Genomic DNA, 24,340 nt, shown 5'->3' on the forward strand with positions numbered 1-24,340 from the left:
TGGAACTCATATAACAGGTGCCATGGTCTAGTGGTATGACGCTACATTGTGGTGAACGAAGTTCTGTATCAGCCCCGGTTCGATTCCGGGTGGCGCCATTCTTTTTTATATTTTTTATATATATGTATATATACTTATTTACTCGATTTTATTTTGCCAAACTACGTGCGAATATACAGATCCGATAGCCTCCTTCCTCTCCGTCTTTCCTTCTTTGCCTCTGAGGAAGGGGGAGGATGATTTCTAGTCTACCCAAATTACCGTCCCTCAACTAGCATGTAAGGAGAAACATCTTAAAACAACGTCCAAGAAACCATCGTAAAAAGATCTTAAAATAACATCTCTCTCTCTTACTTATTTATGTATATCATCTAATCCCAATCAATAGATCAAATGATTGATTGCACTACGTGCGTGATCAAGGAAGAGATAAAGGCGACGGCAGCATAAGCCGCTAGCTATTGTAATCAAATTATATGTGAAGATTACGTAGGAAATGATTCAAAAACTTAACTTAATACACTCCAATAAACTAAAGGCTCCTCCATTTACCCTCTCCCAAGTATACCTTTCCCTCCCGGTGATAGTCAACCAGCCATTTCATCTGCCGAAGTCCATCAAAAACCTCCACCAATGCATCGAGTGCCACCATCGTCCACCCATGATAACTCCCACGATATTCTCCAACAGACCCCGATACACCTTCTATATTGGGTTTCGAAAGCGGGTGGTCGCCCATCCTCGAATCTGGGAAATTCTCCTCAACAACCTTCACACAGCATCCACCCACATCTGCATCCTCCTCGGCCATCGAGGAAAGATCCAAGACGCATTTCATGTGCGATAACGCTTCTTCATCTAGCATCAAGCATATTCGGAGTCTGCTCGGGAGCTCTGTTTCAGGTATCCCAAGCGACACTTTGAAATCATGGAAAGCTTGTCGGATCGCTTCTTCATCCATGTTGGTGTACATATCTCGGGAGCTGAAAATCTTCGAAGAATAAGTCGTTGTGAGAATTTCGATTTCTTCATCGGAGCCTGTAAACGTACGTCGTAACGCCTGCTGCACGGAATTGTTGAGGTAGCGGAGGAATACGGGGAGGAGGCGTTTGGTTTCGGGGGCGTACGAGGTGCGGTAGACGATAGGTCCCCATGATAGGGTGAGAAAGTCACGCTCTGGACCTGGAGGTAGGGATCTCAGGCCTGGCAATCCTCCGATTCGGTAGACTTCTTCTTCGAGGAATAGACTGGCCGGGGACGTATAATTCTCTAATGGAATTGGATTGTCACGTCTCAGTGTGGGGGTGACTTGGGTATCATATTGTTTTGAGCTTATCATAGTGGTTGATTTATATATTGAGAAGAACGTATATTCAATCGGAATTAAATCGAGTAGACCAAGAAGGAAGTTTCATAAGAGGCTAACCATGGCGTCATTCCCATACTTTGCTAAGGCCGAGGCGAAATATTATCAATGTGGCTCAACCTGTACCTATCTAATATGGTTGGCTCAAATCTATGCCAGTGAATGCAAAATTAAGGGTCTAGAATGGTTCCTTATTACTGTTGGTTGCAATTAGGGCTGAATGCAACTATAGATGTAGCCCGTTGACGTCAACGATCACAAACATCATATATTTTCAAGATCCACCTCAGCCATTGATCTGTCTATGAGGGCCAGCTTTACCTTGTTTGTGTCGAATCTAAGAAGCAACATATTGAAAAACACAGTGTGTCGAAAATATATTAGCATAAACTAATGATGTGTTGGTGGCCATGCTGGTTACTTGACCACATCAAGAAAGGAGAATCAACAAGAACCAATTAAATTGAGTGATTTCAATATTGAAACGCAGATATCCATACAAAGTAAGTATAATAAATCAACTAAAAGTGAACGTGAAAGTATAGAAGAAGGCCGTGCCTGAAAGCCAAGGAAGGACCTCGGCCCATTTGATCCCCGCAATCCCGAGATCATACGCCGAATCTGAACTTGACATCTTCGTGACTGTTGACGTTTGTCCCTTTGATACCCTATAGCTTGCTTGAAGATCTCATTATCTCTCATTCTCTTTCCTACCTCCTCCCCCGAGCGATCGGCGCCGATCAGTTGCTCATCATGCTCCATTATCGCACACAAGGATATAACGGTTGCGCTGTCAAATATTCCCCATTCTTTGACAATCGTCTAGCTGTTGCAAGCTCTTCAAATTTTGGCCTAGTTGGCAATGGTCGCCTGCATATCCTGGAGTTGACTGCGAATGGAATCCAACCGCTAAAATGGTAAGTAGGATATTTGCAGACCCCGCGGAGGAGAGTGTGCAACAAACTCAAAAGTAAGAATGGAATTCTAACCATTTGGCGCTCTCACAACCTCCAGGTTTACAACACAAGATTCACTATATGACCTCGCATGGTCCGAACTCCATGAGAACCAAGTCCTCGCTGCATCAGGCGACGGCAGCATTAAACTATTCGATTGCACAGCGGACGAATTCCCTATCTCAAACTGGAAAGAGCACGCGCGTGAGGTATTCAGCGTAAGCTGGAATCCAGTCGCAAAAGACCGCTTCTGCTCAAGTAGCTGGGATGGCACAGTCCGCATCTGGTCGCCACATCGCCCGCAGTCCCTCCTCACCCTCCCAACACACAGCTGCACCTACTCCGCATCCTTCTGTCCACACAGCCCAGACATCATCTCATGCGTATCATCAGACTCATACGTGCGCGTTTTCGATCTCCGCACTCCGGCCTCCGCCTCCAATCACCTCGTCACCCAGATCCCTATCCACGCCGGCCCCCCCGCGCCCACAATCCCCGGCCGTCCAGGCGGCCCTTCCCCAGCCGCTGAGGCCCTTACCCACGACTGGAACAAATACCGACCCACTGTTTTAGCTACGGCAGGTGTTGACCGTGCTATCCGGACGTTTGATATCCGCGCCCCGCAACAAGGGCCGCTGGCTACTATGCTCGGGCATGAATATGCTGTGCGGAAAGTGGCTTGGTCACCGCACCTTTCTAATGTTCTTTTGAGTGCTAGCTACGATATGACTTGTCGAGTATGGAGTGATCGGTCAGACGCGGGACTGGGTGGGGATATGGATATGATGCGCGCTGGTCCAGTAGTTGGCGCGGAATTAGGGCGCATGGGTCAACATACCGAGTTTGTGACAGGTGTGGATTGGTGCCTTTTTGGAAGTGAGGGCTGGTGTGCTAGTGTTGGGTGGGATGAAAGTCTATATGTGTGGGATGTGCGAGCTACAATGTCATAGGATATTTGAGATATCAACCAATTATATATTGCTCTGGCAGGGTCCAGAGGCTTATCATTTTTTTTCCAGGTGCAATGGAGCAATATTATATAGGAGCTTTACTGAAGATATTTGTTTAAGATACCGGGTTTCCGGACAGCCTGCTGTCGGAACAACCTGCATAGATTGAGAAAGAGATATTGATCGTTTTATTTCGTAAGTTAATATCCCAGAAAGGCTAAAGACACAATGCATGGTGCGATGTAAGAACAAATGCGTCACGGTTGTCTATTTCCCGGGCTTAATGCTTAAGCTTTTTGTTGAAGTATGCAACGACTCAACGACTCGAAAACGGTTGGTATTTCCGAACCGTGCAAATATGACTCCGAATCAAGAGGCTCACAATCTTGAGAACACCATCCATGTTGGGTATTTGAGAGCATGGAGACTTAGGACTCACGGTCAGTGCGACAATATCGGCATATTGCCCACAACTTCCCAATAATCCATGGCCTTGAATGCTTGTGATCTAGCGACAGATCAATTTATTTGCTGCCCAGTCTGTTCTCGACCTTCTTGCGCTCGCTATCCCGAAGCGCAGCAACCTCTTCCTTGGTAGCATTGACAGCCGCATGCACCTGGTTGAATGGGTTCTCCTCGCTCTTCTCGAATTCCTTCCGGCATAGCTCCATACGCTGGTTCCGGCGCAGACCAGGGGTTTCCTGCTCAATCTCGGGCAAGCGTCTCTCCTCAAATGCGGCATATGCAGCCTTAAATCGGCGCTCTGGGTGTCGGTCGATCTTGGATGTGTCCTTCGAGGCGAGGGACAGAGCATCTAGTGCATTGTCAATACCAGAGGCGCTGAGAGCAGATTCCTTCTTGCTGCCTGCAGGAGCATCATCCAACTGTGAAAGATCGAGGCCGCGAGTCTTCTTTTGTGCGGTCTTGGCGTTCGCGCCCTTGGCTTTGGCTGGTTGAGAGGCTTCTTCTTCGGCGAGTAGGGCATCGCGCTCTGCCTTCTTGCGGGCAGCTTCGGCTTTCTTAGATTCGGCATCCTCCCTATAGATCGAATATGATCAGCTCGGTACTTGAGGACAAGTTCTGTGAGAGATTGAGTTCGCATACTTCTTAGCACTGCTCTTGGATCCCTTCGACCATTCTTTTTCCTCCGCTGCGGCCTTCTTCTGGTCCTCGGCTGCCTTCTTTGATGCCGCAGCTTCCGCTTTCTGTGCGACACTGTTAGCTTTTATCCAAATGATCTTATGCTTGAGGGATGTGGCAATAATAGCGGGGGCGGGGTTTGAAAAAAGAAAAACATACACGAGCGTTTCCGGCGACCTTTTTGGTGTTCTCACCTGCTGCTTTCTTGCCTCCCATGATGAAATATGATGTCCAAACTAAACGCTGGACAAAATCTGTGGAATGAATGTGAAAAGAAAAGGGTGGAATCGACTTTCTACTACATGATCTGATGCACGGGACCAATATGCCGACTCCGATGAAGGCGGTGACACTATAGTGGCCCGTGCATAGTGATGATGCCTCATGAATACGGCATCAGAGATTCCCCAGCATTTGTAATCTCCTATCTCACCTCAGCAGCTTCTCGAAGTCGTCTGCCTTCTTCCGGCCATTTATGCTATGGCCTTGATATGGTTCTTGTAATTTATATCCGTGGGCTTTAATTTAATTTATTTCTTGCCACTGCCGACTTCACATTTAACGACTAGTGATACAAGCAGTGTTCCTCCCTACTATGAACTGATAGTCTGTCAGAATGGCTTTGCTCTTCCGCTTTCTACAGGCATTCGCCTTGCTGCTCCTTGCTAGCGCAGTTGTTGCTGAGCACACCTCTAATTGGGCGGTACTTGTATCTACCTCTCGCTTCTGGTTCAACTACCGTCACCTCGCCAATGTCCTTTCACTATACCGAACCGTCAAACGGCTCGGCATTCCCGATTCACAGATTATCCTCATGCTCCCCGATGACATGGCTTGCAACCCCCGAAACGCTTTCCCCGGTACCGTCTACAGTAACGCAGACCGTGCTGTCGATCTATACGGTGACAACATCGAAGTGGATTACAGGGGGTACGAAGTAACCGTGGAGAACTTCATCCGACTTTTGACCGACCGTCTCGACGAAGATGTGCCGCGCAGCAAGCGCCTAGGCTCCGATGCCGGTAGCAATGTACTAGTATACATGACTGGACATGGAGGCGACCAATTCCTAAAGTTCCAGGATGCCGAAGAGATCGGCGCGTGGGATCTCGCGGACGCGTTTGGACAGATGTGGGAGAAGAAGCGCTACCATGAGCTGCTGTTCATGATCGACACTTGCCAGGCCAATACTATGTACACCCATTTCTACTCGCCTAACATTGTGGCGACAGGCTCCAGCGAGATCGACCAGTCTTCCTACTCCCACCATGCGGACAATGACGTTGGCGTCGCTGTCATCGATCGCTGGACGTACTATGTTCTTGAATTCCTCGAGACACAAGTGACAAGTGTCACATCTAAACTCAACCTGGGAGACCTGTTCGATTCTTACGATGAATCGAAGATCCACTCTCAGCCGGGTGTCCGTTGGGATTTGTTCCCTGGAGGCGAGCAAGAAGGCCGCCTGCGGACTGTGGTTGATTTCTTCGGCAATGTCCAAAACGTGGAAGTTGAGAATGCCAACGCCACTGAGCCTGGCTCTCTCAAGGAAGATTTGGCTGAGATTGCGCGGCTTGTGGAAAAGTGGCAAAAGCGCGACGAGGAATATTCAGCCATACTAGGTGACTCCACTGGAAATGCAACCGAAAACCTACATTCATCGTCTTTGCATGTGAAGTTGAAGAGCACTGTTGGGCCAACCAAAATGGCGGAAGACGGTGGCTGGGGCAAGCGGTTAGTTGGCATCTCTGTCGTTGGTGCATGCACCGCTATCTGGGTGGCCGGATCGATTTTGGGCCGCTCGTCTGTTTAATATCACACAACAAACCACCCAGGTCTTCTTTGCTTTGCCTGCAATCTTGAGTCTTTCCCCGGACTTACGGATGCATGGCCTTAATGCCCTCACTGGAATAGTTTTGGAGAACATAGCGTGTTCATGGCGCAAGGCGTTACTTCTGTGATTATTGAATTTGAAAGATATCCTCTGGTCAAACAGCTCCGTGGGAAATAAGTCTGCTTTCTAGACTGTAACCAAAGTAATCATTCTACTAAAGTCCTAGCATCATCCATCTCATTTTCATTTCGATCTTCAAACTCTTTAATAACCTGGAATACATATTAATCATATGTAACTATCAAGTCATATGTAACTATCAAGTCTTGACTAGAAATACTGTGGAGTGGCTATTCAACTGGCACCCCTTTGACCACTGTCAGCGAAGTCCAGAAAATAATTTACCAACTCAAGGAATTTCATATCCACCACATCGATACAGCAGTTTCATGGCATAATACAAGTCCTGGTCACGCGGAGGCATTACTGGAAGAAGTGCAAGCTCTGGAACAGGGTTTCAATGTCGACACGAGAATTGATTTGACCACCGGGAGTTCCTCCATTTCCAGAGGAGCAAGAACACTGACGGCTTCTGCAATTCAAAAGTCTCCTGAGAAGAGCATCGACCGTTTGCGAACAGACAAAGTCGATGTGTTTTATCTCCAGCGTCAAGATGAGAGCTGATCAGCAAGCCGCCGCCATCCATGCGCAATACTCGCGGGTCAGTTTGAGAAGATACCAGAACTATTACTTTCTAATAAGCAATAAATGGTACTGGGATCTGGTCATCCAAGAAGCAGAATACTTTTTTGGCTCCTTCGCCAGCTTGGAATTGCATTCCATGCTTGCAAGTTCGTACATACTTTCACCAGCATTTGATATAAGGGCACTTGCCAGCTAAGACAAAGAACTTGACTTGCTTTGCAAGAGACTGCGTGGTTGATAGGAAACATGATTCGAAAAAAGGATTTGCGCGTGATAAGACCCAATTTGGAGTATAGATGAAAGATTTCGCGTAAAGCACCTAATTTGCATTGGGCAATAAAATGAACCACCAATATTTTGGAAGATCTATGCCTAAATTTAATTCAAGGAGTTAAGAAGTAAGACATTCAAATAATAAAATATTCCAACAATGAAAGAAAGGGAGTAAATATCGTCGAGGTGATGAAGAGGTATGGAATCCCGGCACGTGCCTCCGACGCGTCGCGCTTGTCCACTTCCCCGGCGCTATGGGAGACTCTTTGCTGCAAGGGCTTCACACAAAATAACCACCTCACATTTCTGAGCTTATTCTTACGAGTTCTCTTTCTTCATGAGCTGTCGCATGAGCATATGACAATCCCAAGCTGGCCATGTATCTCCCTCGGCAGCTCATCTCACACCTCTACCTACAACTCCTCCGATCTCACCACCCACTTTCTCCACCCGTCTTGATTCTCGTGGCATTAGAGCCAGACGCGCTATGTGCCTGTCGAATCCTCACAGCTTTGTTGAAACGCGACTATATCCCTCATAAAATCCAACCAGTTGCAGGATATGGCGACCTGTCGCGTGCGGGGGAGGAGCTGGTCCGCCCAATGCAGACCACCAATGGCGGCAGCGGAGGAGTTGTCGTCTGTCTCGGTGTAGGGGGTCTGGTTGATTTGAGTGAGATACTGGCATTGAGCAACCCTGAGGACGAGGTGGAAGATATGGGAGGCGTAGAGATCTGGGTATTCGACGCGCGGCGGCCGTGGAACCTGGGGAACGTCTTTGGTGGACTACCTGGGATGGGCCAGCCCATGTCTGAAATAAATGCGAATGCGCGACGGCAGGGACGCGGGGTTGACAAGGGGTGCATCACTTCCGCTTACACGTCGAAGAATGGCGGAATCATCGTGTACGACGACGGAGACATTGAGGAAGAGCTTCACAATGAACGAGAGGCATACTACGCGTTATTAGAGATGCCAGAGGTAGATGATGACGATGATGACGCGAGCGACGGATCTGAAGATGAAACGCAAACGGGGTCGAAAAAGCGCAAATCCTGGTCAGGTCGTGAAGACGACGAGGATTCAGAAGATGATGAGCCACCCCACCAACGGAGGAGAAGTAATTCAGTAGGGTTTGAAATTCCTATGACCCAACAATGGACTAACGCGTGTTATAGGGTTCATTTATTACATCGTCTCCGACTCGCCGCAAACAGACTGGAATCAATTCTTCGAACTCCTCGCGATCTGTAACACCGACAACTGATTCGCCATCCCCAGCGGAGGCGAAACAACCCTCAGTGCGGTCATTAAAGAAACGTTTAATTAATCTCAAGCGAAGACACGACTCAGTTCTACAGTCATACTATTCGTCTGGAACATCATACTCCGAACCAATCTCGTCGCTGATCTACTCTCTGGCATCTGAGCTCGGACGAGACGACAATGATCTGCTGTGGCTTGCTATTGTCGGAGTCTCCAGTCTAGAGCTCAGTGGTCGGACAATGACCGGAGTGGGTATCTCAAATACATCAGAATCAGGAGGTTCGGCAGGCTGGGGTGGTCAACGTGGTGAACACATTCGCCAAATACTTCGGGATGAAGTGCATCGTCTGAACCCGCCTGATCCTCTAGAATCAAATCGTGACATCCGAGGAGAAATCAACGGTGTCATTCCAACAACCGCCAGATCACCCACCGATACATCGATTCGTCTTTCTCCTGAACCGCGATTTCTTCTTGTCCGGCACTGGTCACTATATGAGAGCATGCTCCACAGCCCCTACCTTGCGCCGAGGCTGCATGTCTGGACTGAGAATGGCCGCAAACGACTGCACAAACTTCTGGCCAAGATGGGAATTAGTCTGACCCAGTGTCATCAATACTATACCCACATGGACATGGAATTGAAGCGAGTACTACGATCACGACTACTCAAGTACGCCCCTATGTACGGCTTAGATGGCCTCGTTCCATCAGAGGGAGCTGGGAGTGCAAGTGCTCGTGAGGGCTGGGGATTTGTGCGTTGCTGGGGCTGGAAGGCGTGCCTCTCTGCCACAGACGTGGGTGTTATTGTGGGTGCAATGCTGGAAGTTGGACCACATGAGACTTTGGCTTCTTGGGACGCCAAGCGTATGCCGCGAGTACGCGATGATACAGAAAACAGTGGAGTCTCAGGCGAATCTGACCTGGCTAGTTTACTACCTCGGTTCTGGAGTGCGTATGACGCCCTTTCGTTAACGTCCGAATCACCTACGATTCTCCTAGAGTCTCTGCCACTGGCCCAGCATTTACACCGTGCCATCCTTCGCACCGGTACCTCGTTGCTCTCTAAGCATCAAATTCGTCACCTTCGAGCATTCCGCATTGCTGTGGTCAAGGATGGACCCGACGTCAAACTCTTCACAAACCCCGGAGCCTTGACGAAATTAGCCCTGTGGATCGCTGAGGCCATTCGAGTCCAAGAGAAAGAGCGGGGTGACTCGGTCAAGATCGGTCGTAAGAGAGCAGCAGGAACTCCTCTCGTCCTTGCTGGCCTCGATGAAGATCGCGATCTCTATGTAGTCGTCGGCACTGGTGGCGGCGGCGGTGTTGTCGACTTCGCTGCCATGTCCAAGCGCCAGGAGGAGCGCAAGCAGAAGAAGGAAAACAAGGAGAAGAAACAGAAAGAGCGATCGGAGCGCCGGTCCAAACGAGCGGCAGAGCGTGCGGAGCGAGAGGATGATACCGGCGCTGAAGACGAAGATTCGGAAGAGTCTGACTCGTCATCGGAATCGGAGTCCGAAGACGAGGAAGATCCGCGTGGAAAGAAGCATCTTCTCCGCAACCGGTTTGGTATTGCCTTCCAGGAGGTAGTCCAAGAGACAAATGCCCGTGTACGCATCGACAGCTTCGAGCATTGTGTTGTGGAGGTCCAGAAGGATGACCTTGGCGGCTTCCTCGAAGCATTGAGTTTCCGTAGTGTGGTGGGCTGAATCCTCTACGAACAATCACGCAGTCTACGACCTGTCATCTTTGTTTACTTTCTGCATGGGATAGGAGGGATATATGGGAGGGGATACTGGACTCTGAAATCGGCTACATGCATAATGACCGTTGCATGGCTTTCTACGCTTGCAAGCATTCAAACGCCCTTCATTCTTGCATCTTTCTCCAATGGCGTTTATGGTGTTTCTTATTCCTGTGAGGAAAACATGTCTGATTCTATCTAGTCCATAGTTGTCCCGAATTTATGCATCTTCGGCCTTGTCTCCGAGATCTCTCCAAGATTTCCCCGCATAACCCTCCCCCCCCGGCTTGTTCATCTTCAGGACTTCATCTGCTTTAGATAAAACCAACCCAGACCCAACTCACAAATAGCACAAGCATAGGGGGAAAACAGCCCAATTCCTCAACATGTCGCAGCCCGAGTACCCTATTCTCCCCCGCGAGTGCACCCTCGACAATCTCCCCGCAGAGTATCCCACCGACGCGCAAGAACAAATCACCCAAATCCTCACAACAGCCCAAGTCAATCGGCTAATAGTGTTAGATGACGACCCAACTGGCACCCAGACCTGCCACGACATCTCAGTCCTAACGGTCTGGGACATCCCCACACTAACAGACGAATTCCAATCCACGAAGCCAGGCTTCTTCATCCTCACAAACTCACGTGCCCTCCCACCAAAAGAAGCAGAAACCCTCATCCGCGAGATCTGCATAAACATCGCCGAAGCCGCGAAAGCAACAAACCAGGAGGTCGACATCGTCCTTCGCGGCGATAGCACATTACGCGGCCACTTTCCCCTCGAACCGGACGTCGTGCAATCAGTCTTTGGCCCCGCAGACGCACTTATTCTCGCCCCGTTCTTCTTTCAGGGTGGGAGACTTACCATCAACGATGTGCACTACGTCACCGAAGGCGACAGCCTCGTCCCAGCGGGCGCGACACAGTTCGCCAAAGACGCAACGTTCGGATATAAAAGTTCCAATCTACGGGATTACGTGCTCGAAAAGGCGCCTCGATTCAACAAAGACCAATTATGCTCTGTGACAATCGAGGAGATTCGCACCGGCGGACCCCAGGCCGTCTGCAAGAAACTGCTTGCTGCACCGGTTGGTGGAGTGGTGATTGTCAATGCGGCCGCGGAATCTGACATGCACGTCTTCGTAGCGGGATTACTACTTGGTATACCAGATTTCTGTTCTCTCAGTACGTAACTCTGATTGTGCTAACACACCCAGCTGAATCGAAGGGCAAACACTTCCTGTACCGCACAGGCGCGGCCTTCGTCTCAACTAGACTCGGCATCCGTTCCAAAGCACCTATCTCCGCTGCTGAGCTTCACTTGCCTTTCCCGCGCCAGACAGGAGGGCTTATTATTGCCGGGTCGTATGTTCCCAAGACTACAGCGCAGCTAAAAGTGTTGACGGATCGGCGTGGCGCATCGGGTCAGTTAGCGATCATTGAAATGAAGGTCGAGGAACTTATTGCGTCGCCGGAGACTGCGATGCAGGCTGTGCTACGCGTTGTGCAGGAGACAGAATCTCATCTGCGGGCTGGAATGGATACGCTCGTTATGACTAGTCGGGCGCTTGTGACTGGTGGCGATGAGTTGTCGTCGCTGAGGATTGGGTCTGTGGTTGCTGAGGCGCTGGTTGGTGTCTTGCAGCGGATTGAGGTGCAGCCGCGGTTTATTATTGCCAAGGTATGATATCTGGTCTCTTTTGTCTGTGGATGGGTTGGTATGTTGGTGCTGACTTTCCTCTTAGGGTGGGATTACATCTTCAGATGCTGCAACTAAGGGCTTGAATATAAAGCGTGCTACTATCGTGGGCCAGGCAGCACCTGGTGTCCCTCTTTGGCGATGCGATGAAGAGACTAGCCGCCATCGTCGTGTGCCTTTTGTTGTATTCCCTGGTAATGTGGGTGGAGAGGAGACGCTTTGCGAGTTGGTGGAAGGGTGGAGTTAGATTTATCCATTAAAGATGGGGATTCCTACCTCGGTTCTTTATGTATCCCTACATAGTTGTACATAGAAAAGTTGGTATATTACCGTAGAGTGATAAGCCCAGTAGGTCCTCCTGCAGAATGATCATTCTCCTAGCTATAACACCGAGAAGAAAAATAAATATCTAGAAAAAGATATCCAAAAAGACATTGGAATGTTATTTTACATATAACGCCTCTTATATCATCTTGAGCCAGGTAAATCATCGCCAAGGATAGAGGTCGCATACACGGCCAACTACTCTTGGGTAGACATCATAATTGAGCTATTGTAAATATGTAGAATACCGTACAGTTTGATTGTGTCCGGTTCTAATGGCATTGCCAAGGTAACAGCCCATCTATCTCATTCGGAGACATCATACCATCATGAATTTTTCATAGAGCCATTGTCTCAATTCCACCAGAAGTTCACGCTGATCCCAGCTCTCAATCCACGCACATAGTGCCACCAACCAACAGGAATGTAGAGACACTCGCCTTCATGGAGCACGGTCTCCACATAATCGGCGTCCATAAACCCAGGCCACATCTCTTCCCATTGCTCATATTCAGCAGGTGAAGACTCGATGGCAGCCAGATCCACCTTGGAAGTGTTGGACATGTCAACCAGTCTGCGAGTCGTTGGCCGATCTCCAGACACAGGATCTGGGTCTGCCGTCTCATCAACAGACGTGACCCATTCTTGTCCCCGCGGGTGGATCCGAGAGTCTGGAGTATGTGGCGAGTACAGCCGGATGTACTTGGTGCCCACGACCTGCGCGAGGATATTGTGATGGGGGTCGTGGTGGAGAGGGGAGATTGTCCACGCGGGTCCAATCCAGGTGTTGATAATGGGATCGCTGGGGATGCCCAGAACCGAGCCTGAATCTGAATCATGTTCGGCTATGTCATGTTCATTTGGAGCTGTGTCTGACTGAGGACCATGCGAAGTTTCAGGGACCTGTGCTTGGGCTTTCGCCTCGCGCTCTCGCTTTTTTTCTCATACACTGGTGTTCCCGGATCTGGACCCGGCGGAGTAATATAGCAATAGTCCGGTACGCTGATGTCGTTACGCAAGGCGGGTATTTGAGTTAGTAGGTCGTGTTGGGCCATGTATGCTGTCTCTCCATCGAGGTTGGTGACCTGGGGTTGGTTTTCTGGCGCCCCAGCTGGGGCTAGTTTGCCTTGCCATATATACTTGTCGACAAAATCTTTGAACGGCATAATTTTCTGTCCCCAGTCTTCGTCCGTGTACGACCTTCCCACCTCAATGGGGACCAATCTGCGACCCCCAAACGTGCGGTCCCACCAGTAGTTCCGCGAAGACCATGGACGCGTCGAAATAGCTGGCCAGTGGTCCATTGCATCTGTTATCACAAGCGGGGTACGAATGCTTTGAATGTGGTGTTCGATGGAATCAAATGATGGCGCCGATAAACGCGGGATCGGGTGTTCCAGATCAGGTTTACGGATCGCATTTGGAGGAAAGAGAGGAGGTGAGAACTTTCTGCGCTTCGCAGTGGGGTATTCTGGGCTACTAGTGCTGTCGTATTCGAATTTGGGAGGTTCTGTAGCTGCCTGCAGCGTGGACAACAAGGATTCGACGACCTTCTCGCGGAGGGGGGCTCCGGACATGATCAAGACATTATCAAGGATTGCCACAACGCCTGGTAGCCATGGCGCGTTTGGAGAGACCTTCGGCTGAGTTGCTGCATTTTTTATATCTTGAATCAGTTGTGAGACAACTAGGTGCTGGGTTTCAAATCTGGCTTTGGAGATCAGGCCGCATTTCGTGATGATGGTGACGCAGGCCTTGACGATAGACGCGTCTGTGTAGAGTCGATGCCAGCAAATGTGCACATCTTTAAATGGAAAGGAGTGTAGTTTTGAGTTCGCAAGCTCAAGTGCTTTCTCCGTGTCATTGAAAAGAAGATCTTGGAGGTGAGGAATGTCACATTGGAGGATGGGGTCGTCAGAGCTCGGCTCGGCGATAACGGACAACGCGTCATTGAGGATTGATGAAAGCGCCATGACTGAGGGCAGATATGAAAGTAAAGTAAGAAAGAAAAGTAAAAGAAAGAGAAAGAAAGGTGATGCTAGAGGCTATCGCCAAACTAATCCCAAGTGTCCCAAGTCATGGCGAGATTGATTCTTCCAACCGCGTCCCGAACCAAAAAAAAAAAAAAACCGCGCTCAAATAGAGACAGGGGGGTAAAAAAAAACACATGTCTGATTTTTTATGTCCCATTACATCTAATATGTGAGAGCTTGGGTACAAAGTTAGAGCAAAAGTAAAGCCAAGAATAGGGGTTTATAGATTGCAGGGGAATATTGAAGGTATATTGATGTTTATTATATAGTACATTTTGTTCAGGAACAATGGAGTTTTCTAATATACATGCTTCATTCAAGAAGCTCCATCACCAGCTTGGGAATTCGAGACACACCTTCGCCTCTTTTGGCACTGACTGGAACAGCACACACTTTCTCCTTCCAACCTCTTTCATGACCCGATGGGTGCTCAAGCGAGCCATTCTGGACACCAGACAAGTACTCCTGTAAAGCTCGGAATTGTTCATGTGTGTTTTCCAAGTCTGCCTTGGATGCTACGACAAACCAAGGTTTTAAATGAAGAGGTGTCATCGCCAGCGGAGGCAACGAGCCATCAGGGTTGGTATTCAATACCGGGCCAGGGTCTCGGTCGAGTGCCTGTCGCCGATGACCCTCCACATCTTCGGTGAATGGATTCCATTCAATGATGTCGTCTTGCTCGGTAGAATCAGGCTCAGCGTCGCGCATTCGCTCATACTCTCCGAGCTCGCGCCACAGTTTTTGGAGTTCCTGTACTGGGTCGCCCAAACTGAGATCAACCACGAAGGCCAGAATCCCAGCTCGGTCGATGTGTCGAAGGAACCCGAGACCAAGACCTCGGTCGAGATGGGCGCCTTCCACCAGACCCGGAATGTCCGCAATTGTGAAGTGTGTACGACGGACCTTCGATTCAACAAGAGGACGACCCTTCATGTCGTCGGTGATGACAGTGCCAATACTAGGAGACAGTGTAGTGAATTCCCAGTTTCCAATGCGGGTTCGGCTGTTAGTTAACGAGCGGAGAAGCGTACTCTTGCCGGCATTGGGTTTCCCAACCAATCCGACATCTGCAAGGAGCTTAAGCTCAAAGTCGAGCTCTAACATCATTCCACCTTCGCCTCGGCTTGCGAATTTCGGTCGACCCATTACGCGTGTGGAGAAATGTGGATTTCCCAACCCGCCAATACCGCCAGCAGCCAGAAGCATGGGTTTATCCATAGGTTTTGAAAGGTCCAGCCAAATCGGCGCCTTGGGTTGCATGGCTGCTATATTCTGTCGTCGCGGGTATGATTTTGGGAACTGCACCATAAGGAAATCCGACGGTTTTGCGGCAGGGTGTAGCACCCAGCGTTCGTGTCGGATAGGGTTGAACTCCGGCTCATCATCTTCAAATCCTTCACCTTCACCTTCTTCACCTTCAAGTTCATCAGGATCCCGCCAAATCTTCTTCTCCTCTTTGGCCATATAGGCCGCTTCTTCCTCCGCCTTGATGCGCTCCCACTCCACCTCGACCGGATCATAACGGCTCACCTCCCGCACCACAGTGCCAACAGGTACCTGAAGGAGGACGTCTTCGCCTCGCTTTCCACCCTTGCTTTTACCCTGTCCATTCCGGCCCCTGCTAGCTCTAATAATGCCTCTGCGAGCCAGCTTATGGAGACTTGTCAAACCCTCAACGGTCTGGATGTAGATACCGCCTCCGCTGCCGCCATCGCCGCCGTTCGGTGGTCCCTCTTCAACATATTTCTCGCGCAGGTAGGCAACACAGCCGTGTCCACCAGAGCCAGCGTGAATTTTCACCCGGCATTTGTCTTGAAAAATGAACCGCGAATAATCCTCCGGTGAAGGGTCCAAATGCGAAAGGTCCGGTGTTACCTCGTCGGGTACGGCATCTTTGCTGGGTTGAGGTGGTGTTTCAGGGTCGGCAATAGTGCTTTGAAATCGGTTCCGTGAGATGCATGGTTTTTGGAGATTTTGTAGGAATAATCGGCCGCAACGGGCTCGTCTTGGAAGGAATGGTCGTACGGGAAGGGAAAAATAGGCTCGTGGATGCGCCATGATGGGTGATTGCTAGCTATCTCTCGCTCATTCTCCGAATGCAGCTGTTTCGCCTTTGAAATAGTCCGGTCAAGATTGTACCTTCATAGGACGCAAATATACCGGTTATTCAGTAAATTGTCGACAGACTGAGTTATGACCTTCAATGGATTTCTGAATGTCCCGATAAGATCACATGGTGATAAGCCCTTTATAGTGTCCCTACTGAGTGCAGAATATTTGCCCATAGTATATCCCTTCTCAATGTCCATTTTGCCTCTCCTTTTTCCTAATCTAACCCCGTGTTCCACTTTTATGTATCCAAAATTGGGCTATGCAAGTATCATGCAGCACAAACCTGACTTGAGATTAAATGAATTCGCCAAGGAAAAACGAGCTGATCGAGGCAATGCCCGAGTCTGCATCTTACCGTTTGCCTGTCACCGCCTCATCAAATCCCTGCATTGAGATATCGAATATTGTGAAGAACCGTTGGGATTACACATATGATCTATAGGGCCACAACAGCTACCCTTGTTGCATCTGCACGTCTCCGATGTGACTTCCCGATCCCGTGACAAAGTGACCAATGAACATATACGGACTCTACTTGAGTGGATTAACTCATTTAAGTCTGGTCTAGTTGTGACTCGACTCTTTGTCTAGCTTTCACTAGTGTGCCGTTGAGTCGCTGACACGCAGCAAAGGAGCTGGAAAAACGGTGTGCTGCCTTTGTTTTGTTTTAATACTGTATTGATTGTTTGCTTTTTCGACCCGAGATCTTGCACATCCCCTTTTCGGTCTGAAATGCTACTAGTAGGGTACTAGTAGTGCTAAGCCATAAATGGAAATGGAAATGTCAAAAAGAGCTGCGGAAGTCGGTGAAGAACCGGGGGAATCATCAATGTGCATCCATGGATCACTAGTATGACCATTACTCAGGAGCTGATCATCAATTTGAACATTCTAAGATGACAGCTTGTCTCAGTAACTAACATCTTTCCCCTTTCTCATATATTCCTCTGACTACCTTTTATGATGTCTCTATCAATCAACGAGCAATCCTCCACATCCAGCCCAAACTCGATGCCAACACACAAGAGAAAGCGCGATACAGTCGTGAGCAGCATGTATACCACGGAGCAAAAACCGAGCGTTGAAGAGTGGCTTGCAGGTACTACGCAAAAGATTGGCAATCCCGTGATTGCGCAGGGGTTGAATGTGCTTGAGAAACGCATAGCCAACTCGGAACGCCAGCCTAGCATGGATAAGGAACCATCGGAGAGAGATCATAAACGAGATGACGAAATTAAGGATAGGATCAAATATTTGAAAGAGTTAGTCCGCAGACAAAATGAAAGACTGAAGAGATCTGAACTCCAGGGGAATACAGCTCAACCATGGATTCAGAGCTTGCAAGAGCAGCTCAGCATGCGAGACAGCATGCTATATTCCCTTCAACAACACACTGATTTGAGAAAGAGGCTCGGCATGCATGAAAGACTACTAGAGATTTCCGACCAACAAATAAACGCACAGCAAGAGCTTATAAAACACTTGCTTGAAGCGCAAGCTACAACTTCACGACAGCTGGCCCTTGTTTCACAAAATCTTTCGCAACAACCCGAGAAATGTGTGCAACAGCCACAAGTGGAAGAACCCGAGGAGAAACAGTATCGTTCCGTCGGAGTCAACACAAGTACAGATGCTTCTGATTATGTCCTTGTCTCAGAAGATGAAGCCACTAGTTGAATACTTTGGTCTTTTATTTCAGTCTTTGCAGTATGTGTTCTATACGGATTTGGTGGTTGCTCCAGCAAACCACTTCTAGCTTTGTTTTAGGGCTACCAAACGTGCTTTACATTGCTCTAACTATCTGGTGATATTTTGATAGCTCTATACCAGATCAGTATGCAACAATAGCCGAGAAATGAGAGTTTTGCTGTTATATCTCCGTTGTTATCAAATACGCGAGCTTTCTTCCTCTGTTATATCTTGATCCCTCAATGTATCTCTTATTGGGAATATTACTTTGATCTTGAATCGGTAAATCTAACCGAAGTATTAGTTATATAAACCAAGTTAGGATGATCCTCGGGATACTATTCTGGGACATTACCCCGTAAATGTATCTATCCACCTGCAGATTACCGTTGCCTTAATCTATGGCAGGTGACATAATTACAAGTCCCAAATTGACATGCCCAAATCCACAATGGCTTTATACATGCGGAAGAAACCATGCAGATAGGCAAAGTGTCGGCGGGTAGGTCGGCGAAATACATTGACCTGCATATCTTCATGTCAGTAGTACTCAAGATTGGCAGGTAATATCGAGTACGGGGTACAACATACGTAGATAGAGCCATTGGCAATGATAGGCAGACGAGCTTACTCCGTACATGACATATGATTTGGAATTGAAGCTAGCTCCATGCAATCGGATAAGATTACGTCTTTCGCAGTATCAACTAATGATATGCACATACGGAGTACCCCGTGTAGTGGATGTATCATCACGGACGGGATATCGATGTTAATTGGTCTGCCAGGCCTAGCTCGAATGTCAAGTCCATCACAGGCAGGAGTCTGTGAGCCGCTGTCACATTTAGCGCGTACATGTCAGGAAGGGCGATCATGGTCACATCTTGGCTTTCTGGCGGCGGCAAGCAAAAGTACCATACGGGGGAGGTCAATTGTACTTTTGCTTTGAGGTTCAGCTCTGGGAATCCATGCGGGCTTTACACAGAGTGCTTCGTATCTGCACTCCATCGGGAGATGATCAGTGGCTGCCTTTCAGGAGTTCGTCCGCAATTCAGGAAACTTTACGCGCAGTACCGAGTCCGAGTGTTGGGTAGGTGTTCATGCATACAGGTTGCCTTTTGGGACTGAGGCTTGAGATGAATATTGTATTGGATGATCGTTGATGGAATTGACTTTCAGTACCCTGCATATTTGAATGATAACATGTACATATCACCGGTTATATATGGAGAACTTGCTCAATGGACTGGAGGTTATAGGTTAACCGCCCTCTGCATATCGTTGTTGCGGTTGGCCTCGGCCAGTTATGCATATAACGTCTGTTTGAAGTCACACCGAAGTCACGCCATGTCTATTGACCCAATTGAACATTTGAATGATCAAAGCCTAGCTTGTTGTCAAGGATAGAGGTTGCACGAGCGGTCAACTCATCTGTACACCGGCTATTTGAGCGATAACGGTATGGAGTTTACACCAAAAGGCGGTATTGCTTCAAAGTCTAGACTAGATTCAATAAATAGCCTTGGCTCTGAGCTTTATGTAGGAGGATCAATTGAAGTAAAAATTACAGGCAAGGAGGAGGTAAAAGATGTTAATTATTGTAGATTAGCTTTCAATTATATCAATATGTTGAAGGTGCGAGGTTAAACTGGGTATAATATCCAAATGCCAAGTAGAATACAGATTATAGGAAATAGCAAGCGCTTAAGCAACACACCACACGAGGCAACTGATCTTTTGAAATATTTGAATGATATCATTGAGGTTCAAATGGATTTTTGTTGGGCTCATACTACTGCATCATGTAAGACGTAAGACTACATGTGACTGGGGCGTCCAGACCGCTGCAGGGGAATCTCGATCACATCCCAGAGCACGGAGTACTCCGTACATATGTAAAGTAAGGCGACAAAGTACGGGAACAATTGTACAGGTCCAGACCAAAAGTCCCGGGATTCAGATCCCCCGTACCTTGCGGGGCATAAAATGGAAAAATAATTTTCAAAAAAATAAGAAAAGGGAGAAAGAAAATGAGAAAGGAATTGCTCACATGATCATAAGTAAAATCAATAGTCTGAAAATCCTTGCGAAAGAGATATGATTCGATATGACTCGATATGATTCGTGTCCACTCGCGGAACTTTTGTATTTATACCCGTCACCGCGGCACCGGATCCCTGCTTTCCGCTCGCCACAGGGTGGGGGCGATCGTAAATAGAAGAGATCGGTAACCTTGGAAGGTATTGTAATACCAATTCCTTACCTAAGATTAAGCCATCGGAACTAATGTACTCCATATTATATCCTTAACATCGTACCGTGGAACTGGAATAGTGTTTTGGATCATTTAAAGCTTTTATTGGTCCGCGGATATCCCGTTCAGCTGCCGGACCAACGCCAGGATTCTCCTTTATTTCATAGTCGTAACTTCTCCCAGAAATCAGGATCGTGACTGTCAAATTTTGTGCTCCATACAGAGAGTACTATGCATATTAGTATGCATCAGTAGTTTCTTTTGGATAGGCTTCGCTGGTTTTACAAAAGTACACCTGTCACTCACTCTATGCAGCGTTTAGAAATCTTAATCTTCTCCAATCCTCCGGGATTTAATATAAAAAAGCCATAAGCCCTAGATTGGTAATGATAAAGGTGGCGCTTTGGCAATATCAACGGACGATCAGTTCAAACAATAAGATTGAGGATTCGGCTACGGACATACGATGTATTCTAAGTTCCCTACTAAACTAGTGTCCAAAAGAATCAAGTATAACAAAAGTCCGACATGGGTACGAATTGATGATCAGCGATCTCCAAAAACAGACAACCAAAAACGGTGTGTAACGGGTCCCGACATTTCGCGCAAGGTTCTAGAATCCAACGGGAGGAATTGGATATTGATTCTCGGCATAGCAATTAACTTCAAACCCTCTCTAGACCGGGGAGACTACTCCGTATACAGTGAATCTTTGTATGATATTCCGTCGGACATGAATACTCTGTATTCTGTATACGTAAAGGATCAAGAACAGCTGACCTGTGGCGCTTTGTTGGGATAGTAAGAAATGGAGCCTGATTTTGACCATAATTAGGGGGAAAAATACCTGCATTTACCCGATTCGAATTGGATCGCGATTGCAATGGACTTGAAAACAATGGAATCAGAGTGATCTGCAATGTACATCACCTACATTGATGTACTTTGTACTAATCTGAGCAGCGTCCTCTTTTGTACAACATCAAGAGGGGGTATACAACATATTCCTTTGAACCCTTGTTCTCGCCCCCCCCCCCCCCCCCCACTTTAGTGCGTGTGCTTCTCATTTTTCCTTGTTCCTAGATTGATTTCGATGTCATAGAAGATCTAGATTTTGAGTGACGGAATTCGCCCACGGGAATAAAAGTTGATACATCACAACTGAATTTTTTTTTCCCCGTCAACCATCACGATACAGAAAGGGGGGCTGCACCAAAAAAAAAAGTCTAAGTACCTCAGTCATTGAGGCAATTTTGCCCGAGTTCCTCTGCCCAATTTGGAACTTGGATAGGTCCAAAGAAAAGATTTCTTATATGTCAGGAATCATTTTCCGTCCGACTGAAATTGTTTTTATTTGATTTTTAGAGGGGGCAATCAGCGCCACGCTTCAGCCATTCGGGAACCATGCGACTGTCAGAACCCGACAATATGGCGCGGGAGCTGCGGTTCTATGTGGATCATGGACCCTGGTTGTGTCTGTATTGGGGTTGTTTAGCCTTGTCGATAAAAAAAAACAATTATCACGATCGATCGATCTGAACGCCCAACGCGGCTGTATGCTTAGGATCATCATATCTTGCCAAGATAACTCCGTACATAGAACAGGTTCGTGGGAGTCGGATCTGTGAGCCGAAAAGCCCACCTTCGGGCATCATCAGTGCTGCGGCGGGCTTTGGAGCGGGAGTTGAAGATCTGGGCGTCGTGGCTGCACGATAGGCGGAGACAGTGTGTGCCATGGAAGCCGAACCAGCCCCCCCCCCCCCCTTTTGTTATTAGTCTTGATTGGAAAGTGTTGACGTGTATTATTCCGATATGATGCAATATCTTGCTCACTTTGGAATGAAAGGAAATCCCAAAGGGCATCCATACGGAATGTAGTTAACAGCTGGAATATGATCTCATGTGAAATTAAGCATGAATCGAGCCCGACATGATAGTATGTACAGTTTGGGGGTCGAACCGTATCATGCCGCAAGAGCTGTGACCAAGCAGGGTTCAGCTAGATCTGGGTAGATCTAGCGAAATCTGTTCTACGAGGGTATGGCGTTCTCACATCATCACGGATAAGTCGGCGGTCGACAAGCATAAATTCCAGCTGTACGGCGTTTCTTGACTTGTAACGCGCTTCACCGTCTTTTTGTCAAGATCTTGGGTTTGGGCAACAACAACAACCGCGGAAATCTGAATATCGGTATAGGCTACATAAAGCAATGTTGGCCCAAATCGCAATGGGCCATCGAAAATCCTCGACGATCACCGCCGGACAGCTTACCGGCGGTGCAGACGCAAATGATGGGGCTGTGAGAACAATACCCATGTAGGGCTTGCAGTTCTACCGAGTCACTCACGGGATGTCAGGGACGAGTACCCGAGGGGAGGATTCGAGGCGAGATGTCAAAGCCTCACTCTGCAGCAGGTGAATTGAACAGAATGCAGCCAAGAGACACACCGCTTGATACCGGTTATTATCAGACCAAGGTTGTTGATGCAAGACAAGGGACACTTCATCTATGTGTTTTCCCCCCCTCCTCTCTGTCGAAATTGGCGATAATCGGAAGAATAACCTTGCAGGGGGGGGGGGAGGGGCATTTTCTCTCTTTCTCCCCCACCAGACATGGATAATTCGGTTGGCTGCAGGGTAGAAAAATGGAAGCTCTACTCACATGATCTTCGTCTCGATTTGAATCGCAATATGCGTGAAAGAAAAAGGAAGGAGAAGTATAATTTCCGGTCGTTGGGTCGCAATCCTTCTTCCGAACAGTCCGAATGGATATCAAGGTAGACACGACTGTCGCTGACGGAGCTACGGCAGCGCACAGTCGCGTGATGCATGGCATGGAAAGATGACGGGCTTTGTTTTTCCCTGAACAACAGGTCACCGCTACATCCGCGTCAAAACGTACGTCGGGCTCTATCGATGTTGGGTTGCGACTCACCTATCCGACATCTCTGCGATATTGCTCAAGGGCTACCATCTCCCCTCGCAGCCAATAGTCTTCCTTGATAGGAATGCATGCATTGCGATCGACGTACCTAGGTATTTCATGCATAGAAGGATTTGTCAAACACCCTGTCAGACCCAGAAGAGCTTGTATTAGCCCATTGTCAGCTGGGCACGGTCACCCTGTTTTCTAATCGAGTGACTCCTTTTTTTTCTTTTTTTTTGGATTGTTAATCTGTTTTGTTCGAGGACAAGCAACTTTATGATCTGGTTGTATCTTGTATGACTAGTTGGAAAGAAGAAAAGAAAAAAAAATGGCTAAGGGCTAAGGGGAATTTTGCAGGTTGCAGGAGCCGCCCTAGTCGTGTTCACAATGTCTTGCTCACACCGTTCCTTGAGTTTCCTCCTTTGGCATATCTTAGTTACTAGGCCCACCCCTGAGAGGCTCAAGCCGCTACATCGTACTTAAGGTATGACGTTGTTTTTGTCTTTTTATTAGATTGATTTAGATGATTTCTCACCGGCTTTTTGCCCACTCCCTCGCGTGGCCCCAGACAGATTTTCTGTCGTACAGGAAGGACAAAACTAATGCATCTCTTTTTTCTACAGTATACCAAGTATGTACTCCGTACAGAGTAGATATGTAAAATACAAATAATGGTCCCACTCGTTCCCAACCCCTTGGGTCTTATGCAGTCCCTTCTGGTTGGGTCGGCACTTTACCGACTTTTGGATAGATTCCATTTGCATTGTTGGGATCCAAAGTAAAAAAAAAAGCGAACATACAGAGTACAGAGTACGAAGTCAAGAGAGCAGGAATGTCGTTGGAGCGGGATTGCGGTGCATCTATCCGCTTAACTTCGCCACAAATGGCTGATATCATCTGAGATCGTTATAAGGGGGGGAAAGGGGTGGCATTGTTTTCCCCTGTCGCAGATCGACGCCTAACGGCCAATGGATGGGGCCTCGGGAGTGTCGGTGAATTTTTGACAAGCTCAGCTGATTCTTTGGAGCCTTCTCGAAGGTCTCAAAAAAAATCCTAAAATCCACATTAT

General features: G+C 48.0%; 9 protein-coding genes across 9 annotated transcripts; 5 read left to right on the forward strand and 4 right to left on the reverse strand.

Moving 5' to 3' along the window:
- Window positions 1–532: 532 nt before the first annotated feature.
- On the reverse strand, window positions 533–1,339 carry N7479_000215 (uncharacterized protein; the record flags this gene model as incomplete). Its single annotated transcript, XM_057247913.1, has 1 exon — window positions 533–1,339. One exon carries the CDS (start codon window positions 1,337–1,339, stop codon window positions 533–535), a length of 807 nt encoding a protein of 268 aa, XP_057112345.1.
- A 780-nt stretch (window positions 1,340–2,119) lies between these two features.
- pex7 (putative peroxisome biosynthesis protein (Peroxine-7)) lies at window positions 2,120–3,272 on the forward strand (the record flags this gene model as incomplete). Its single annotated transcript, XM_057247914.1, has 2 exons — window positions 2,120–2,283; window positions 2,381–3,272. The coding sequence occupies 2 exons, from the start codon at window positions 2,120–2,122 to the stop codon at window positions 3,270–3,272; spliced, it is 1,056 nt and encodes a 351-aa protein (XP_057112346.1).
- Window positions 3,273–3,796: 524 nt separating this feature from the next.
- On the reverse strand, window positions 3,797–4,628 carry N7479_000217 (DUF1014 domain protein; the record flags this gene model as incomplete). Its single annotated transcript, XM_057247915.1, has 3 exons — window positions 3,797–4,310; window positions 4,377–4,477; window positions 4,572–4,628. The coding sequence occupies 3 exons, from the start codon at window positions 4,626–4,628 to the stop codon at window positions 3,797–3,799; spliced, it is 672 nt and encodes a 223-aa protein (XP_057112347.1).
- Window positions 4,629–5,028: 400 nt separating this feature from the next.
- N7479_000218 (GPI-anchored transamidase) lies at window positions 5,029–6,225 on the forward strand (the record flags this gene model as incomplete). Its single annotated transcript, XM_057247916.1, has 1 exon — window positions 5,029–6,225. The coding sequence occupies one exon, from the start codon at window positions 5,029–5,031 to the stop codon at window positions 6,223–6,225; it is 1,197 nt and encodes a 398-aa protein (XP_057112348.1).
- Window positions 6,226–7,601: 1,376 nt separating this feature from the next.
- N7479_000219 (cell division control 45 family protein) lies at window positions 7,602–10,198 on the forward strand (the record flags this gene model as incomplete). Its single annotated transcript, XM_057247917.1, has 2 exons — window positions 7,602–8,351; window positions 8,402–10,198. The coding sequence occupies 2 exons, from the start codon at window positions 7,602–7,604 to the stop codon at window positions 10,196–10,198; spliced, it is 2,547 nt and encodes an 848-aa protein (XP_057112349.1).
- A 421-nt stretch (window positions 10,199–10,619) lies between these two features.
- N7479_000220 (uncharacterized protein) lies at window positions 10,620–12,179 on the forward strand (the record flags this gene model as incomplete). The annotated part of the gene is made up of 3 exons (XM_057247918.1): window positions 10,620–11,394; window positions 11,451–11,914; window positions 11,979–12,179. 3 exons carry the CDS (start codon window positions 10,620–10,622, stop codon window positions 12,177–12,179), a joined length of 1,440 nt encoding a protein of 479 aa, XP_057112350.1.
- Window positions 12,180–12,610: 431 nt separating this feature from the next.
- Window positions 12,611–14,229, reverse strand: N7479_000221 (putative JmjC domain protein; the record flags this gene model as incomplete). Its single annotated transcript, XM_057247919.1, is given in 2 exon segments — window positions 12,611–13,189; window positions 13,207–14,229. 2 exon segments carry the CDS (start codon window positions 14,227–14,229, stop codon window positions 12,611–12,613), a joined length of 1,602 nt encoding a protein of 533 aa, XP_057112351.1.
- Window positions 14,230–14,601: 372 nt separating this feature from the next.
- N7479_000222 (GTP-binding protein Obg) lies at window positions 14,602–16,347 on the reverse strand (the record flags this gene model as incomplete). Its single annotated transcript, XM_057247920.1, has 1 exon — window positions 14,602–16,347. One exon carries the CDS (start codon window positions 16,345–16,347, stop codon window positions 14,602–14,604), a length of 1,746 nt encoding a protein of 581 aa, XP_057112352.1.
- Window positions 16,348–17,412: 1,065 nt separating this feature from the next.
- On the forward strand, window positions 17,413–18,078 carry N7479_000223 (uncharacterized protein; the record flags this gene model as incomplete). Its single annotated transcript, XM_057247921.1, has 1 exon — window positions 17,413–18,078. The coding sequence occupies one exon, from the start codon at window positions 17,413–17,415 to the stop codon at window positions 18,076–18,078; it is 666 nt and encodes a 221-aa protein (XP_057112353.1).
- Between the last annotated feature and the right edge of the window lie 6,262 nt (window positions 18,079–24,340).

The sequence above is a fragment of the Penicillium vulpinum genome (genome assembly GCF_028829585.1).
Source record: "Penicillium vulpinum strain IBT 29486 chromosome Unknown utg000001l_segment0_segment0, whole genome shotgun sequence".
In the NCBI taxonomy this organism is placed as follows: domain Eukaryota; kingdom Fungi; phylum Ascomycota; class Eurotiomycetes; order Eurotiales; family Aspergillaceae; genus Penicillium; species Penicillium vulpinum.